Genomic DNA, 17,676 nt, shown 5'->3' on the forward strand with positions numbered 1-17,676 from the left:
TCTCGCTTTGCTGTCTCCTCTTCTCTCGTCTCTGCTCTCCTCTTTCTGCGTGCTTCCTCTCTCTCTCTTCTCTCTCCCACTTTCCTCGCTCTATTTCGGCCCGGTGTCGCTCTCCTCGTTCTTCTCTCTCCGTTCTCGATCTCTTCCATTCTTGCTAGTAGTTTATATTCGTTTGTAATGAGCAAATACACCTCACTCTACTACTATGCTACCTTTAATCGTTTTGTGTATCTGACACTCGGGTGCACAGACAGGGGCAAGGGCGGAGTGGGTAAACATGGAAGATGCCGGCGTACATCCTCGCTAGTCCCGAGGGAGGAGGCAGGAAATGGGGAATGTAAAGGTAATTCAGGCATCGGCACCGTACGGTGGTGAGGGGAAAATGAATAGAGGTGGGGTTGGGCGAGTATAGGGACCGGTAGTCTCTCTATATATATATCCATGCAATCTATCGTATACTGACACCGGCTATTGCTGGACCTTATCTTATCTATCTATCTATGGCTATCTAAGTCTGACTCTATTCATCGTTTATCTATCTGAACTCCATCCATTTATCTATCTATCTGACAGCTTATACCATTCGATCTATCTATCTGACACTCTATCCATCAGTCTATCCTATCTGAGCACTCTAGCCATCGATCTATCTAGTCTATGCTATCTTAGCTATCTATTCATGTCTTATTCTATCTAATATATCTATCTATGCTATCTAAATCCATCTATCCATCTATCGTCTCCCTTGGGGACACTTTATCCAGTCGATGCTAATCTATCTGACACTACTATCCATCGATGGCTATGCTATCTGACACAGCACACACACACACACACACACACACACACCGGCGGGACACCCACACACAGTGTCGCACCACACAAACACAGCAAGCGAAGCAATGGACTCAAAAATCACAACGTAAGTTAAGTTTTACGTTCATGGCCCCCCGAGTAAACAAACGGCGAACACTCAGAATTGAATTTCGTGCTTAGTCATGTGTCGACGCCGTGAGCGTATGTGTAATATGGTGTTCAGTTTTGGCAGGGCCAGCAGGACCCCGACAGTCTAACCGGAAAAACCCCGGTCAGCAACACGAATATGAATATAATATAATTGATATATATAGTATATATATACTATATATATATACCAATATATATACTAGCGGGATACCCGGCCGTTGGCCCAGGGAAATCAGTGCGTTACTGCAGCTGGTGACCTCTTGGTTGATAAGAAAATACCCGCAAAAAATCTGATGCTATCCATGCATCCATCCATGCATGCATCGCATCGCATCCATACCATCGCATGCCATCCATCCATCCATGCCATCGCATGTCCATTCCCATTGGCAAATGCCATCCCAACGCGCCATCGCACTGCATCATCCCATATCCTATCCCATCCCAGTTCTATCGCATCCCATGCATCCCCATCCTATGGCATCGCATGCCATCTCATGCCATCGCCATCTCATCCCATCCCATCCCATTCGCAAACAGATAAAAAAGTAAGAAAGAAAATCAAAAAGGATAAAAGACATTAAAAAAAAATAATTAAAAAACTAAAACTAGTTATAATTAAATAAATTTAATAAATGTAAAAAATTAAAAATAATATCATACTATAAGTGTAGGTAATAGGAAAATTTAGTAATAAAAGAAAATCTAACTTATCTATCTATGCATCTCATCCATTTTATCGCATTCGCATCTTTTTTCCATTCCTTATGCATCTTTCATTATCTCTCATTCCATCGCTATCTCTGCACTCTCTTCCTCCCACACTTCGCTTCTTATTCTCCTTATTCTTCCATTTCCTATTAATCGTCTACCACCAGCTACTGCTATCCCTCATCTTCATCCATTTCTTCTCATTAAATCTATTGTTATTATATTATATATATTAAGAAATCATAAGATATATATAACATATAATATATTATAATTAATATATATATTAATATCTTAATTAATATAATAATATTTTTGAAATTATCTTAATAATAAATTTATTAAATAATACTTATTACTAAATGAGGTTACTGGTAATTATTAGAAATAAAGGTATATAAAGGGGAATAATTTTTAATGTTTGTCTCGTTCCTTTCATGTTCTACTTCTTGATTACGTAGTCGGATATCCAGGTTGTATATGCTATGATCTGGATGTTGTTCTGATGTGTAGGATTAACTTGTCTGTTCTTTATAGTCTTGTTATTTATCATCCAGGATTCTAGAATCGTTAATGTGTGGTATATTCTGTGTACTGTCGTGCTCTATTCTTATTTGATCAAAGTATATTTTGTATGTAAATTTTATATTCTATTTTTAATATTTGTTTCAGTCTTCAGAACGCATCGTCTCTCTCATGACTTGTTGTCTGATTCTCGAATAATTCGTTCTCCTTTATTGTTGCTGGGGAGTTCTCTAAGTTATAGGGCGCAAACACACACATTCGCTGAACCACTTTATATATATATATAATATATATTATATGTATATATATATTATATATATACTAGCAGGCCAAACAGCCACTCCGTGGCAGCCATGAAGGGCCCATCGATGGGAAGGGGCCATGATGGGGGAAATTGATTTTCGTTGAATTTGAGCTTGGAATTTTTTGATTTTTTGATTGTTGATTTTGTTGGTTTTTGATTTTTTTGGATTTTTGGATTTTTTTGGTTTTTTTTGTTTTTTTTGATTTTTTGATTTTTGGATTTTTGGGTTTTTGGATTTTTGGGTTTTTTTTTGGATATTTGGATATACTATTCTGGGCGATCTCTCTCCCTCGCGCGTCCCCTCCCTCGCCTCTCTGGATGTGGACGGCTGCGCTTATATATGCCGCATCAGCGTGATTGAACTGTGTATGCAATGTGAACTGTGCGCAGTTAGGAATGAATTGAAGATAAAAGACAAGGACATGATAATTTGCGTATAAATCCAAAAAAAGGCAAAAAATGGAAAATCGCAAAAAACAAATCCGAAATGTCTGTGAATTGTGAATTCATTCCTAACGCTGGCACAGTCAGGATTGGCAATAGAAGAGTTAAAGGCACTAAACAAAAAATACCCATGATACCCAATATGCTTTCCACGTCCAGCAGGCAGACGGAAAACCAGACGGGAGAGACAAGACAGAGATCGCAGATATATATATAATAGATATAATATGGCATAAGTACTACGCACGCTTAAACAGTGCATCGCGTGCAATTAGTAATACTGCGAATAAATTGCTGTTGAAATAAGCTCGCGTTGAATAACTGTCGTGTGTCGTGAGGGGTGTTTGTCGATCAATTCAAAATTGACGAAATTCAGATGGTTAGGAGAATCAACTGTATGTTTTTTTTTTGGGGGGGGGGGGGTGTTGGCATATATCGCTGGGAAAATCGCTTGATTTTGCGAAGTGTGCGCAAACTATTCAATGAATTGAAATGTTTCAATAGACTGAGCTGCTAATTGTGGTGGGTGGTTAATTTTTCAAGTTATATATGTAAAATGTATCGGTCCGTACAGTAAACATGCACTGTAAAGATTGAATTTCTTATCTGTTTTAGCGACTACGAAACTATCACATATATTAAAGTAATGTTATTAATAGATTGGGTATTAGTTATTAAGGGTAATGTATTAGCTTATTGTTCGTATCCAATAGGGCGTGGCGTTTCGCGTGTTTTAATAGGCTTGATGGGCGTGTGGGCGCCTCCGCAAGAGAGAAGCGTCCTACGGGTCCTAAAAGCGTCCTCGCTGTGTCTTACGAATGTCGGGGGTGCACGCGCGGCAATTCATCGTCTTTGTTCTTTAGGCAGCCTACTGTGGCAGGCTTTGTGAGGTCTGGGATTTCATTTTCTACAGTTCGGTAAGGATGGTCGATCGACTCGGGTGTAGCGTATGTTTCGGAGGGACGCTGTGCAATGTATAATTGTCTTGTGTAACTGAAACTTCGTTGTCCAATACATTCTAATAACGTATTTACTCTATTCTGTAATGTATCTTCTTGTTTTAATAAATTGTCGTAGACAGCATTGTGAATTATTGTTGTCGTGTACCGGAAATTTATACGTCAAAACACGATTAAAATCTGTGGTGATTTTATAGCGATCGCCTTGACATCGTCCATGATGAGCTATTTGGCCATGGGTGTTCGTCCGTCGTACGTCCGTGCGCGTCGCGTGCATTCCTGGTCAACATTTGGATACGTCCAACGATAACTCAGAAACCGTTTGACCGCACATGTTTTGAAATTGCATATAGTTTTTGTTACTGCCTATGGGAGAGGTTTAAAACCTTCTATTTGTGGAGCACGCCAGTCGACGCTACTTTCGGAGCACGCCCACTTTTTCGCAAAAATGGAAATGGCCATAAGTTAGTTACAGGTTCAAGCGATTTTGCTCATTTCTTGGTATGTAAATGATTAAGGACTGGCCCCCAAAAAACACTCGACACAAGTTTTGATATTTTTTTTAAATTATGCGAATTGGTAGAGTTTCGGCAATTTAACTAATGCTCATTTCAGTGTCCTGCCGTACGGTATAGCGGTCAACGCCATCAGATTGTATGCCAACAGATCTGAAAACAATTTATTTTTCGGGCACTGAAAAAATTACTCATAATATCGATGCATTATTCACCAGGAGTATATAATGAGAGATATGTTATTATAATGGGACTTCTCCATATATACTGTTGCTCTGAAGTATATCCGCGCCCAGCTCCGTTTCTCTCTATGCAGCACCGCAAAGGTGAGCTACAGTGTCATTGACACTTTCAGTTAGGATTTGCATGTAAGTTTTTTGCTCGTTTGCGTGCACGTGGGCAGGAGCGCAGGGCATGAGGGGGCATCGCATGATGGTACACTGAAACTTCATTGTCTAGTAGACCACTGAGTTGTATGCAATAACACAATGTTATTATATTCAGCTCAGTGAAAAAAAAAAAAAAAGAAAAAAAAAAAGAAAAAAGAAATAAAAAAAAAAAAAAAAAAACAGTAGACTCTGTAATGTGATTGTTGCTTGTTTTTTTCACAGGTGGCGCTGGATGTCTCACGTGTTTGTGGGTACCTGTACGTTGTTTACGACTCACCGGAGGAGCACCCACGTATTGGGGAGGTGGAGAGAGACTACATAGAGGATTCGCTGAAGGGACAAGTTCATAAACTAGAGAAAGCGGTGCGCATATCCAGTGACTCTCATAGACTCGTCTGTTTGCGTATGATTTCGGTTCGTCCGCTCAACCATCCGTCCGTCTGTTTATCCATCCACCCATCGATCCATCTATCTATCCATCCAACCATCCGTTCATGGCCCATCCAATCGCATCCATTGGCGCATACCATACATCGCATCCATTCATCCATCCATGCCAATCATCCATCCCATCTAAATCCATCGCATCCATCCTCCATCCATCTATCCATCCATCATCCATGACATGCCATGTCCATCCGATCGCATCCATCCTCCATCCATCCATGCCATTCATCCATTCGATCCATCCCATCCATCCATCCAGCAATCAATCAACCATCAATCCATCCATCTGTTCGTCCGTCCGTCCAGCAATCAATCAACCATCAATCCATCCATAGGTTCGTCCGTCCGTCCAGACAATCAAATGCACCATCCAATCTCCATCCCATGCTGTGTCGCGTCCGTCCGTCGTCCCAATCAGTCTATATACGGAACATCTCTCATAACTCCGTCGATATCTCCATCGACAACAATTGCGATCATAACTGACCGTCGCGACCGGCGCCTTCTTGCAGCAACAAAAGGGAGCCACGACTTACTTCAACGCGATGCAATGTGGGGTGACTGACGAAATGATTAGCTAAATATAATATATATGTTTAGCACATGTTCTTTTCTTTGCAGGCACAAGGAGATACCCGTGGATGGGTAATCGCTTCACGTCGCCGATCGTGTGCTGCTCATGTACGATCCTAGCTTCGCGGTGGCATGTGGAATTCAGAGCACTGATGCCACTAACCTAACGAACGCGCGTACATGTTCGGAGTGTCAAGGTACGACATACGTCGGTAAGATGACGCTGACGGGGTTAGAAGCTGTGAGAATATGAATATATATATATACAATATATAATATAATATATAATACTATATATATATATATATACTATATATAACTATATTATATATTTTACTCATATATATATGTATAATATATCTTGAAAATATCTTCTGCGGGATATGCTGTAATCGGGATGCATTAATAGGCTATGACATCATACATTCAACATTAATTAACTATAATGACATCAATACCCTCATTAAATCAACTATGACATCATACATCATTAATAACTATGACATCCATACTCATCAGTTAAAACTATGACATTATACCTCATTAATAGCTGTTGACTATCATAACACATTAATAGCTTGACCATCATACATCATAATAACTATGACAGTCATACCTCATTAATAGCTGTGACATCATACATCATTAATAGCTATGACATCAATACATTCATTAATAACTATGACATCATACCTGCATTAAATAGCTGTGACATCATAGCATCATTAATGAGCTATGACATCATACTCGGCCGCGGGGCGATCATTAATAACTATGACGAATCATAGACATTATTAATAGGCTATGACATCATACATCATATATCAACTAAGACATCATACATCATTAATAACTAATGACATCTCAATACATCATTAATAACTATGAGCATCATGTAAGGCTGCTACAGACCAGAATAATAGAAAAGCATTCCAATGACACACTTCGTTGCTATCCTGGTCTGGAATCCCGGCATCTATTTCGCAAAAACCTATTAGTTCATTGCCCGGTGAGTCTCATATCGAAATAACCAATTCAAAGTGCGCGTCACGTAACCGCAAGGTCGTCTGCATCGTGTGTACACAATCTAATAAATAGCCTGTTAGTGACGTGCCCAGACACTCTCAGTGTCACAGAGGCTAAATCGACATAGCGTACACGCAGCACAGACTGGTAATTCGCTAACGCGAGGTCATGTCCCCGAATTGTTCGAAGACGTTGTATTCCCTCTCACCCGGGACTGGGGAGAAAGCAGACGACACTCGCGGCGGTCACCGACAGCGCCGAACGCACATGCACGCAGCGCAACGCACGCACGCACGCACGCACGCCACGCCACGCACGCACACACCACGGCCCCACCACACACGCACGCACGGTGTAACGAAACAAACACGACGGGTCTTGCAACAACATTGGCGCTGCTGCTGCTGGCTGTCGCTGGCTGCTGCTGCAGTGATGACTGCTGCTACTGCTCCTGTCTGGCTGCTGCTGCTGCTGTTGCTGGCTACTGCTGCTGCTACTACACTAACTGCTGCGCTGGCTGCTGCTGCTTATACTAGCGCACTACTAATACTACTGCTCGCTGGCTGCTGCTTGCTGCTGCTTATAACTAATAACTACTGCTGCCTCCGCTGCTGCTGCTGCTGCTTGCTGCTGCTTATACTACTCCCTACTACTGGGCGCTCAGTTCGCTGCTGCCTGCTGCTGCTGGCTACTACTACTATTCGCTGCTGCTGGCTGCTTACTACTACTACTAACTACTGCTGCTGCTAGCTGCTGGGCTGCTGCGCTGCGGCTTCAGTGCTGGCTACTACTACCTAGCGCACTACTGCTGGCGACTACTACTACTACTACCTACTACTAACTAAGCTACTACTACTTACTACTAAACTACTACTACTAAGCTGGACTGCTGCTGCTTATGCTCGCGTGTAAAATCGTCTATCTTTTCTTTTTTTGTCGGGTCATCCAGAACGGTTTGCTGTCGCGCCTTGCCTCGCATATCAGGCGACATGCGCGCCAGTACAGCATGCTAGGCACGCTGGCACACTTGTGATGACCGAGCGGGTCACCTAACGAGTCAGGTCGTCGGAAACGATATGGGACTCAAATTAGGTGAGAGAGAGAGGGGAGGGGGAGAGAGGCGAAGAGAGGAAGGGAGAGAGACGAGAGAGAAGACGAGAGAAGGAGAGAGAGAGAGAGAAAAGAGGGAAAGAGAGAGAGAGAGAGAGAGAGGAGAGATAGAGAGACGAGTGTGTGAAGAGCGCGCAAGAGAGAGAGAGAAAGAGAAGAGAGAGAGTAGAGAGAGAGAGAGAAAGAGACGAGAGAGAAGAAGAGAGAGAAAGAGAGAGCGAGAGAGAGAGAGAGAAAGAGAGAGTGAGAGAGAGAGGGGGGCGCGAGGAGAGAGAGAGGGGGAGGGAGAGGGGAGCGAGGGAGAGAGGAGGGCGAGAGAGCAATCAAAGAGAGAGAGATAAGGAGACGAGAGAGAGAGAGAAGAGAAAAGAGAGAGGGGGAGGGGGAGAGAGGGGGGAGGGGAGAGGGAGGGAGAGAGAAGAGTGAGAGAGGGAGAGGGGGGGAGGACAAAAAACACGAGAGAGATCATTATACCAATAGACGATCTACGCACTACTTACTTTCGGTCTATACATCAAGAATGCAGCTAACTGTTACATTTGGACAGAGTCCATTATTTTTACGTCATACATGATCCCCGTTTCTATTTTAAAATCTCTAAATAAAAACTAGGTTTCGAACTCAATGTGCAGATTTTTAAACTCAGGTATGCATATTATTTTTATTCCATTTATATACAATCCATTATTAGTCATTGTACAATTATTATGAATTAAATTGATTCTTATTATGTGTAATTACAAATCACATAATCGTCGATATATAATATATATATATATATAAACTCGATAAAGATAATTCAAAACTCCAAGTATCGAATCTGAGATGTAAAACGAGTAGGTCGTTGAAATTGTAAAACTATGAGATGTTATCGAGTCTGTCGCGTGCAACCGACGCCGACACTTTATCGTTTATAAAGTCTGTTATTGTTTATAGAGTCTTCATGACACGCACTTAATATAATATATTAAGGGATATATTATATTCTTACGCATATGAAATAACGGCTCGCATACGTCATATATGACTGAGAACAATATAACAGATATACATATATACACTTGTTGTAATATATACTTTACATGTACAACAATGACATAAAAACTAAAACTTACATTGTTTACGGAGCTAGTGCAGTTGTCGTGTCAACCAGCGGCAGACGACGGTGCACCACGGACGATACCTGATGCACAACTGTTCCAATGACCGGTTTCTACTTCCTGACCGTATTATCGCTGCGGTTTACTGCGGTTATTACTGCTATTGACCGTATAACGCTTCGCGTAACGTAAGTCGCGAACGTCGCCTCGCGGCAAACCAGTAAGGTTAACCAATTTATCAGTGGAGTGTAAAGAGCTCAACGAACTCTCCCTTGTGGTTCTTGCATGTTTGGTGATGGATCATTAATTGTGTGTTATCATTAATTATCCTAATGACCAGCTTCGGTTTCCGTCAACAGACTTCACGATATCCACAATAACGTGGATAACTGTCATTCGATATAAACGACTGCCGCAGGCCGAAGAGCAGGGATAGGGGTATTTTGACTCATCGAGTAACCACACTGGCCATTGTGAAACAGAAGGATAGTGGGAGGGGGTATTCTAATTTACCGACTAATATAACCAACTGACCATTGTGAAACGGAGGGATAGTGGGAGGGTGTATTCTAATTTACCGACTAACCAACTGGCCATTGTGAAACGGAGGGATAGTGGGAGGGGGTATTCTAATTTACCGACTAACCAACTGGCCATTGTGAAACGGAGGGATAGTGGGAGGGGGTATTCTAATTTACCGACTAACCAACTGGCCATTGTGAAACGGAGGAGCCTAAAACAGGTTCTTATGTAAAGGGGTCTAAATGGGAAATTTTAGCCTAACATGTTCTTAAAATCTATGTTCTTATACGCGGGTTTTTACTGTAGCCCATTTCTGACCTATCCTGAAAATTTTATGACAATCCATCCATAACTTTTTCAGTTAGGCTGTACACGAACAAAGAAACGCACAAACCCACAAACCAACCAACGCCGGTGAAAACATAACCTCCTGCCAACCCCTTGGCGGAGGTAATAAAGGTGAAGAGTGGGACGATGGGTGGAGAAATTGTTAACCAGGATCAATTAAAGGAATTGTAGGGTGCAACAAATAGACGAGAAAAAGATGAGAGTAGATGAATGGTATAAACATTTCTAGTGACACTTGGGGTTGTCGGATACCTCCTCCAAATAACATGGTTCATCGATATACCGTCCTCTCGGCGTCCTTTACCTACCCATCTCATCATATAGATGTAAATTTCTATCCACCTATTTCCTTTTTACCTCCAAGGAAATGTCTGTTAGCTGCGCTCCTGGTACCTCGATCGTCTCCTATCTTCGCGTTTCTGATATACATCGCCCTTCGCACTTCTCTCCTACCACCTATTCTCTCTTCCTTTCTCTTCTAATGCGTTATGTGTGAATGAATGAATCTGGCCATAGAAATATAGATATCTAGTTCACTATTTATTTCCTAGAATTATAAAATATAATATGCTTTTACTTGGGCCCTTGTAATATTCTTTAACATTTGGCAAAAATTTTATAAAATCGTATATCCTATAATACATTATTATCATCTATTATGAACTAGCTGGGCTACCCGGCGATGCCCGGGATTAAAGAGCTAGAATTTAGTCTGCTATCACGGCTGTACTGATGTTATTCGGATTTTATAAATCTGTCCCAAGAATTTCACTTCTGGTCAGTTCTGCAGCGCTTCTTGGTACACAACATTCTTGGTCTTGCCATCTTGAGAGAGGATGTAGAGGTTGTCTGGGTTACCCACCCTGGAGCACCCCACATAGAGCTGGCCATGGGAGAACACTGGTTCACTGAGGTTGAGTCCAACCATCTTGAGGGACTGGCCCTGGACCTTGTTGATGGACATGGCAAAGCTCAGCTTGACTGGAAACTGCAGCCTCTTGAACTGAAATGGCAGGTTTGATGGGATGAGCGGGATCCTTGGGATGAAGACATTTTCGCCCTTGCCCTTGCCTGTCATGATTTTGGCTTCGATGACTCTGGGCATGAGCTGCTTCACTGTGAGCCTTGTGCCGTTGCAGAGTTTGGGAGCATCCAGGTTGCGCATTGGGCAATATGGGCGCGCCGACCTTGAGCACCAAGTTGTGTGGTGGCAGACCTGAGGGCGCCAGGCTGTTGAGAAACTCGGTCGGATAGTGCATGACCTGGTCAGGATCAGGAACTGTGTCCATCAACTTGTAGCTCGTTGGGTCGCCAGGCAGTTGCTCCAGCAGCTTGGAGTTGATGTCATCCATGGCCAAATTCTTGGGAGCAAGGATGGCTCGCTCGCTCAGCCAGTCTTGGTCTTGGTAGCGGAGGTGGAGGTTTGGGAAGACTTTGGTCATCAGCTGGGTGATGTCCGCCGCTGCTTTGCCGAATGGCAGCTTGACTTGGCCATCAGCTGTGGTGGTGAGTCTGCCTTTGCCGACCTCCAGCAGTTGCTGAGAGAAGCGGCCAGCTTCTTCATCGCCTCTGAGCTGCACCCTCATGATGGTCTTTAGGCTGTGGCGGTTTACCTTGCTCCAGAGGTACGACGACTTGATGCAGGCATTGACAGCATCTGCTCTTGTTCCTTTGGCGATGACTGGCAAGATTTGGCAAAAGTCGCCTGAGAGCAGGACAGTCACACCTCCCATGACGTTTGTGCTGTGCCGAAGGTCTTGTAGGGTGTTGTCGAGTCAGGGGCGGATCCAGAGGGGAGGGGGGTCGAGGGGGTCCGGACCCCCCCTTTTTACCACAAAAAGGAAAAAAAAGCATACAGTACACACACACGCACACACTTCTCTTATATTGTCTCCATAAAAAAATCTTGTTTAGCGCTAGTTTTTCTGATAAAGATTTACTTATATATATGTAAATTCGTTATAAAAACCTAGAAATGGGCAAAGAGGGGTCCGCAGGCGTCCGGGGGACCGGATCTAATAAATTTTTGCATTCTAGACATCAAAATTACTGCTCAGCTGCTATCAAAATGCACCAATTAAAAAGAAATCTTGGGGGAGGTCCCCCCCCTAAGTGGCCTTCGGCAGCTTTTTAAAACACCAGAAAAAGTAAGCAGACAAAAGTGCCCTTTATTTATTTCTGGACACCCCCTTTTCAAAAATCCTGGATCCGCCCCTGCGAGTGCTTCAAAGGCGCATTTGTGGCTCATGGTTGCCTCGACCCAGATGATGAGCTTGCACTCTTGGAACAGCTTGGCCTTTGTGGAGCCACGGCTGATGTTGCAGGTTGGATTTTCCCACTTTGCCAGGTTGAATGGCAGCTTGAAGGCCGAGTGAGCAGTGCGCCCTCCGTCCAGCAGGGTGGCAGCAATGCCGCTTGAAGCAACTGCCAGGGCAATCTTCCTCGTCTGCCTGACCTTGGCCAGAAGAAGGTTGGTAACGAAGGTCTTGCCTGTCCCGCCAGGAGCGTCGAGGAAGAAGAGGCCGCTACGTTTTTTTTTGTCAAATTTTTTGGGTCAAATTTTTTGGTCAATTATTTTTGGCCTAAAATGGTCGTCGCGTCATGCTGATTCAGAATATATATGGTGTTGGGGGACACCTCTTACGGGTCTCGAGAAGATAGACGGACAGACAGACAGACAGATCCGGCCATTTATGGAGGAGATGTTATTTATTATTATTAGTTACTGTGCTTAAAATAGTAAAAAAAAACACCTGCTATTAGTATTATTATCAAATAATAAGCCGCGAATTTGGGTTTGTGGCGCTGTACCAGAGAATTTGAGATTAGTATATAGTTTAGTATATAGTTATTAGTGATTATGTATATACCGTTAGTATATAGAGATCAGTGAGTTGGACGCTCTTGTCACATATCAGGAAAATACAATATCCGTGTATGCGTGTGTGTATGTACGTGTGTGTTTGTGCGTGTGTATGTTGCGTGCGTATGTATGTGTGTGTGTGTGTGTGTGTGTGTGTGTGTGTGTGTGTGTGTGTGTGTGTGTGTGTGTGTGTGTGTGTGCGTGTATGTGTGTGTGTGTGGACCGACGTGTATGGGAGTGGGTTGCGTAACGATATAGACATCTTTGCGCGTCTGGGCGTTTGTTATTATTGCAACAGTCGAGGTGACGACGAGACGCGTAAATTGCTTCTTTGCATTGACACTGTCTGTTGTCTGGAGGGCATGCATATAAAGCGTTTGGGCGTCTGCTACAATTTCATCGCTTGATACGAGACCCTCGCTGTGCTACGCCTGGACATACACCCATGCAGGATGAACAAACATCAACGCCAGGCGTTAAACTAGAGTTGAGGTACAACAACGTCAGAAATGCAGTGACGCTTGACATACAGCCAGGGGGAAAATTCAGCCAGAGTGGACTTCAAATCAGGGAAGACTTTCAGTCAGTGCCTACATTCAACAAAGGTAGTAATGTTTCATGAAGTTAGTTCGCACACAGACTCGGTTATTTTGCAAGTTTTTCAAGAATGTGAAATAACACGTGGTGTGAAATCTATAGTATCACCGAGAATATCGATGTGTGTAAGTATGTAAAATAGGAATAGTCTGATGGAGTGCTACCAGGAGTCCAGCCGTATTCGTGAAAACCCGGTTGTCTTCTGTGACATAATATATTTGACTATTATATTGGTGTATGTATGCGCGTGCCTGCGTCTCTCTCTCTCTCTCTCTCTCTCTCTCTCTCTCTCTCTTGTGGAGGGGGGGGCGGGCGTGTGTATTTGTGTTTTTTATGTGCTTGGTGTATGTGACAGATTGTGACTATGTTGTGTAAAGCTATCGATTATGCCTGCAGGCGCTGTTGAAGGTATAGTGTTTACATTAACGTGTAAGATGATACGTTTCTATTATCGATATACCAGAGGAAATATGCTACAAGATTGGCGTGGCACAGCTTGTGCTGTGATCTGAGCGCTGCGCGCGGATGAGACGCGGCAGTTCCGCGGATATGCGCCACCGCGACCGCGGATGTTACAAGTATGAAGCGCTGTCCGCAGTGGAGGCGTGAGATAAATTCGAGGCCGGCGCATGTTCTCCACCACGCGGTCACGGGATGGTTGTAGTTTCTAGAAGATACAATGAACGGATAGGAAATGCGCGTATATAAGCCGGCTTTGCATGCGTGTGTTCAACACAGCATTGCCAATTGAAAAGTGGCTGGAGTGATTGGTGGTGCCTTAGGCCGTTTTTTCAAGAAAGTGCTGTAGGAGGTGTCTCGGACTAGTTTACTTCATAATGAAGCAACGCATTTGGGAAGATGTTTATATACGGGGATGTTTTTCTTATTGAGTGTGTGTGTGTGTGTGTGTGTGTGTGTGTGTGTGTGTGTGTGTGTGTGAGCACGCACGCGGGCATGTGTGTGGGTTTCTACAAAACCCGTAATTGGTTGGGTGCTACGAGGCCCCTGATTGGTCAGCTGCTACGAGGCTCCTGATTGGTCGAGCCAACCGTAGCAGCCGACCAATCAGCGGCCTCGGTGCAGCCGACCAATCAGGGGCCTCGTAGAAACTGACCAATCAGGGCCCTTCTAGCAGGCGGTCAATCAGGAGCCTTATAGCAACCGACCAATCAGGAGCCTCCTAGCTACCGGCCAATCAGGAGCATCCTAGCAGCCGACCAATCAGGGGCCGCATAGAAACTGACCAATCAGGGGTCTTCTAGCAGGCGGCCAATCAGGAGCCTCGTAGCAGCCGACCAATCAGGAGCCTCCTAGTAACTGGCCAATCAGGAGCCTCGTAGCAACCAACCAATCAAGAGCCTCCTAGCAACCGGCCAATCAGCGGTCTCCTAGCGACCGACCAATCAGGGGCCTTCTAGAAACCGACCAATCAGGAGCCTCCTAGCAGGCAGCCAATCAGGAGCCTCGTAGCAGCCGACCAATCAGGAGCCTCTTAGTAACCGACCAATCAGGTGCCTCGTAGAAACCGACCAATCAGGAGCCTCGTAGCAGCCGACCAATCAGGAGCCTCCTAGTAACTGGGCAATCAGGAGCCTCGTAGCAACCGACCAATCAGGAGCCTCCTAGCAACCGGCCAATCAGGAGCCTCGTAGTAACCGACCTATCAGGAGCCTCCTAGCAACCGGCCAATCAGGGGGTCTCCTAGCGGCCGACCAATCAGGGGCCTTGTAGAAACCGACCAATCATGAGCCATCTAGCAGGCAGCCAATCAGGGGCGTTGTAGCAGACGACCAATTAGGGCCCTCTTCGCAGTCAGCCAATCAAGGCCCTCCTACCAGCCGACCAATCAGGAGCCTCGTAGCAGCCGGCCAATCAGAGGCCTCCTAGCAACCGACCAATCAAGGGCCTCGTAGCAGCCGACCAATCTGGAGCCTCGTAGCAGCCAACCAATCAGGGGCCTCCTAGCAACCGGCCGATCAGGAGCTTCCTACCAGTCAACTAATCAGGGGCCTCGTAGTAGCCGGGGCGTGGGCCACGCTACCAGCCATCCACGTATAGAGTGCCTGCCGAGTTTCATACTTGCGCCACTGGACATAGGGTTAGGACTATTGAGTCGCGCCTCGTTGTAATTACGCTGATTACGTTTGCTCATCAAATACAACTTTGTCTCTGGGAAAGTATAAGATAGTCATAGATGGTTTGCGACGGCCGCGGTGTTGAATATGGCGGAAAGACCGCACAGCGAAAGAAAATATTTTAACGGAGGGAATTGTTTAAATAAATACATGGAAAATGAAGGCAATTAATAAATGTGGAGAAAATCGAGAACGGCGAAAAGAGGATCGCGTGTGTGTGTGTTGTGTGTGTGTGTGTGGTGTGTTGTTGTGGTTTGTGGTTTGGTATCTCTGTGTTGTTGTGCGTGCGTTGCGCCGTGCGTGCTCTGCCGTGCGTGTGGTGTGTGCGTGATATTGTGTCTGTGGGTTCGTGAACGGTGTGTGTGTTGTGGTGTTGTGTGTGTAGTGTGTGTGTGCGTGGTCTCGTTGTGTGTGTTCTGTGGTGTGGGTGTGAGCACGCTCTGCGAGCGTTTCGCGTGCGCGGTATGTGTGCGTGTGTGTGTGCTGTGTGATGAGGTGGTGGTGGTTGTGTGTGTGTGAAGTGTTTGGTGTTGTGTGTGGTGTTGTTGGTTGGTGTGTGTGTGGTTGGTTGTGTGTGTTGTTGGCCGTACGCGGTGTGTGTGCGTGTGGTGTTGCGGAGAGAGAGAGAGAGAGATGTGGTGGTGTTGTCGGTGGTGTGTGTGGTGTGTGTGTGGTGTGGTGTGTTGTGTTGCGTACTGCGTGTGGTGGCGTGTGTGTGGGAGAGAGAGAGAGGATTGTTGCTGTTGTGGTGTGTTCGTGTGTGTGTGTGTGTGTGTGTGTGTGTTGTGTGTGTGTGTGAGAGCGCGAGAGCCGAGAGAAGAAGTGAAAGAGAGGGTAAACGGATGAGGAGAGAATATGAGAACTAGAGTAATGCGAGAGAGAGAGAGAGAGAGATTAAGAAAGAAAAAAGCGAAAAAAGAAAGAAATAGAGAGATAGGAGAGAGAGCGCGAGAGAAACAAGAAGACAATTGTAGTAGATTGAGATAGCGATACGGCGGGTTAGGGGTATAGAAGGAAATGAACACATGAAAGCCGAATAAGCCACGAAGAAAATCGTAATAAAACAGATAACAAAATGAATTCGACCTGAGATCATTGTCACGTTCAACACACTCTGTGTCCACAAGTTCACCAGCATCCTTGACTAAAAAAAGAACAAAATCAGACGTTTAACTTGAAAAATAACATAAATACAAAAATAATAAATAAAAAAGTAAAATCTGATGGACTAAAATTTAACCAAGTACACTGGTGACAAATGACGTGGCAAGCGTGCCGTCGATAAAATGCACAGTTCACACGGTGATGTAAATACTCCATAAGTTCATAATATAATAGTAATATTATATATATATATGTATAATATATACTGTAAATTGATATATATATAGTATATATAGGTATACTATAGGTATATATATGTGATATTGTTATATATCATATTTTATGCCAGAACTAATAATACCGTTAGAGTGTACAATCAACCTTGAACTTGAACATTGAACTTATTTCTAGGACTCGCAGTCAAAAAACTAAATTTGTCGTGTAAATAGCCTAATTTTTTCCGTCTCTCCGTTTACACTCTCGGTTTGTATTAGCTTCTTGAATATATATAGTATATCTAATATAGTATAATTTCGTAGGCTTACTATCACTCTGGTTCGGGGAGGTGCGAGTGTGTGATTCAGAGATTCTGTAGCGGCCATGGTTGATTTGTGTACGAATCACTGTTAAGCTTCGGCATACTGCGGTACCCCCCTGCTATCAAACACAGTCAATTTCATTTAATTTCCGTCTCAATGACAGTTAGTGTTGATAGCTGTGCAGTGATCTTCTTCCTACTTGGTTCTATGGCCAGTAATGGCCTCCGCATTTTCCGCTGTCGGTTTTCAATCGTTCCGTGAAAATTTCCCAACGTTGTTATGCGTGTGAATGTTTCGGCCGTGTACGTAACCGCGTACATGTTCATCGTCTCTCGCTTCCCCAGCCCCAAAATTCGTTGGAGAAACCGTTGACCTTGAGAAAATCTAGCTTGGAAAAAGCGCACACTCCTCCGAAATATTGCTGCGTACTCCAGCCTGGGGGTAGATTACAGGTAAACGTGAGAACAACAAAACGTAATCAACGAGATCGTATGCAATC

The 17,676-nt window shown here is 44.2% G+C and overlaps 1 protein-coding gene across 1 annotated transcript in view; it reads right to left on the reverse strand.

Moving 5' to 3' along the window:
* Positions 1 to 10,475: 10,475 nt before the first annotated feature.
* The window catches only part of LOC106813957 (beta-1,4-N-acetylgalactosaminyltransferase bre-4-like), a 13,057-nt gene continuing 5,856 nt past the window's right edge, over positions 10,476 to 17,676 (reverse strand). The window contains exons 4-8 of the mRNA XM_014818206.1: positions 17,489 to 17,612; positions 16,621 to 16,678; positions 11,553 to 11,644; positions 11,156 to 11,300; positions 10,476 to 10,486 (exon numbers count right to left, since the gene is read on the reverse strand). Coding sequence (XP_014673692.1) covers positions 10,476 to 10,486; positions 11,156 to 11,300; positions 11,553 to 11,644; positions 16,621 to 16,678; positions 17,489 to 17,612 — 430 coding nt within the window. The remainder of the gene's footprint in view (positions 10,487 to 11,155; positions 11,301 to 11,552; positions 11,645 to 16,620; positions 16,679 to 17,488; positions 17,613 to 17,676) is intronic.

The sequence above is a fragment of the Priapulus caudatus genome, unplaced genomic scaffold (assembly GCF_000485595.1).
Source record: "Priapulus caudatus unplaced genomic scaffold, Priapulus_caudatus-5.0.1 Scaffold849, whole genome shotgun sequence".
Classification (NCBI taxonomy): Eukaryota; Metazoa; Priapulida; class Priapulimorpha; order Priapulimorphida; family Priapulidae; genus Priapulus; species Priapulus caudatus.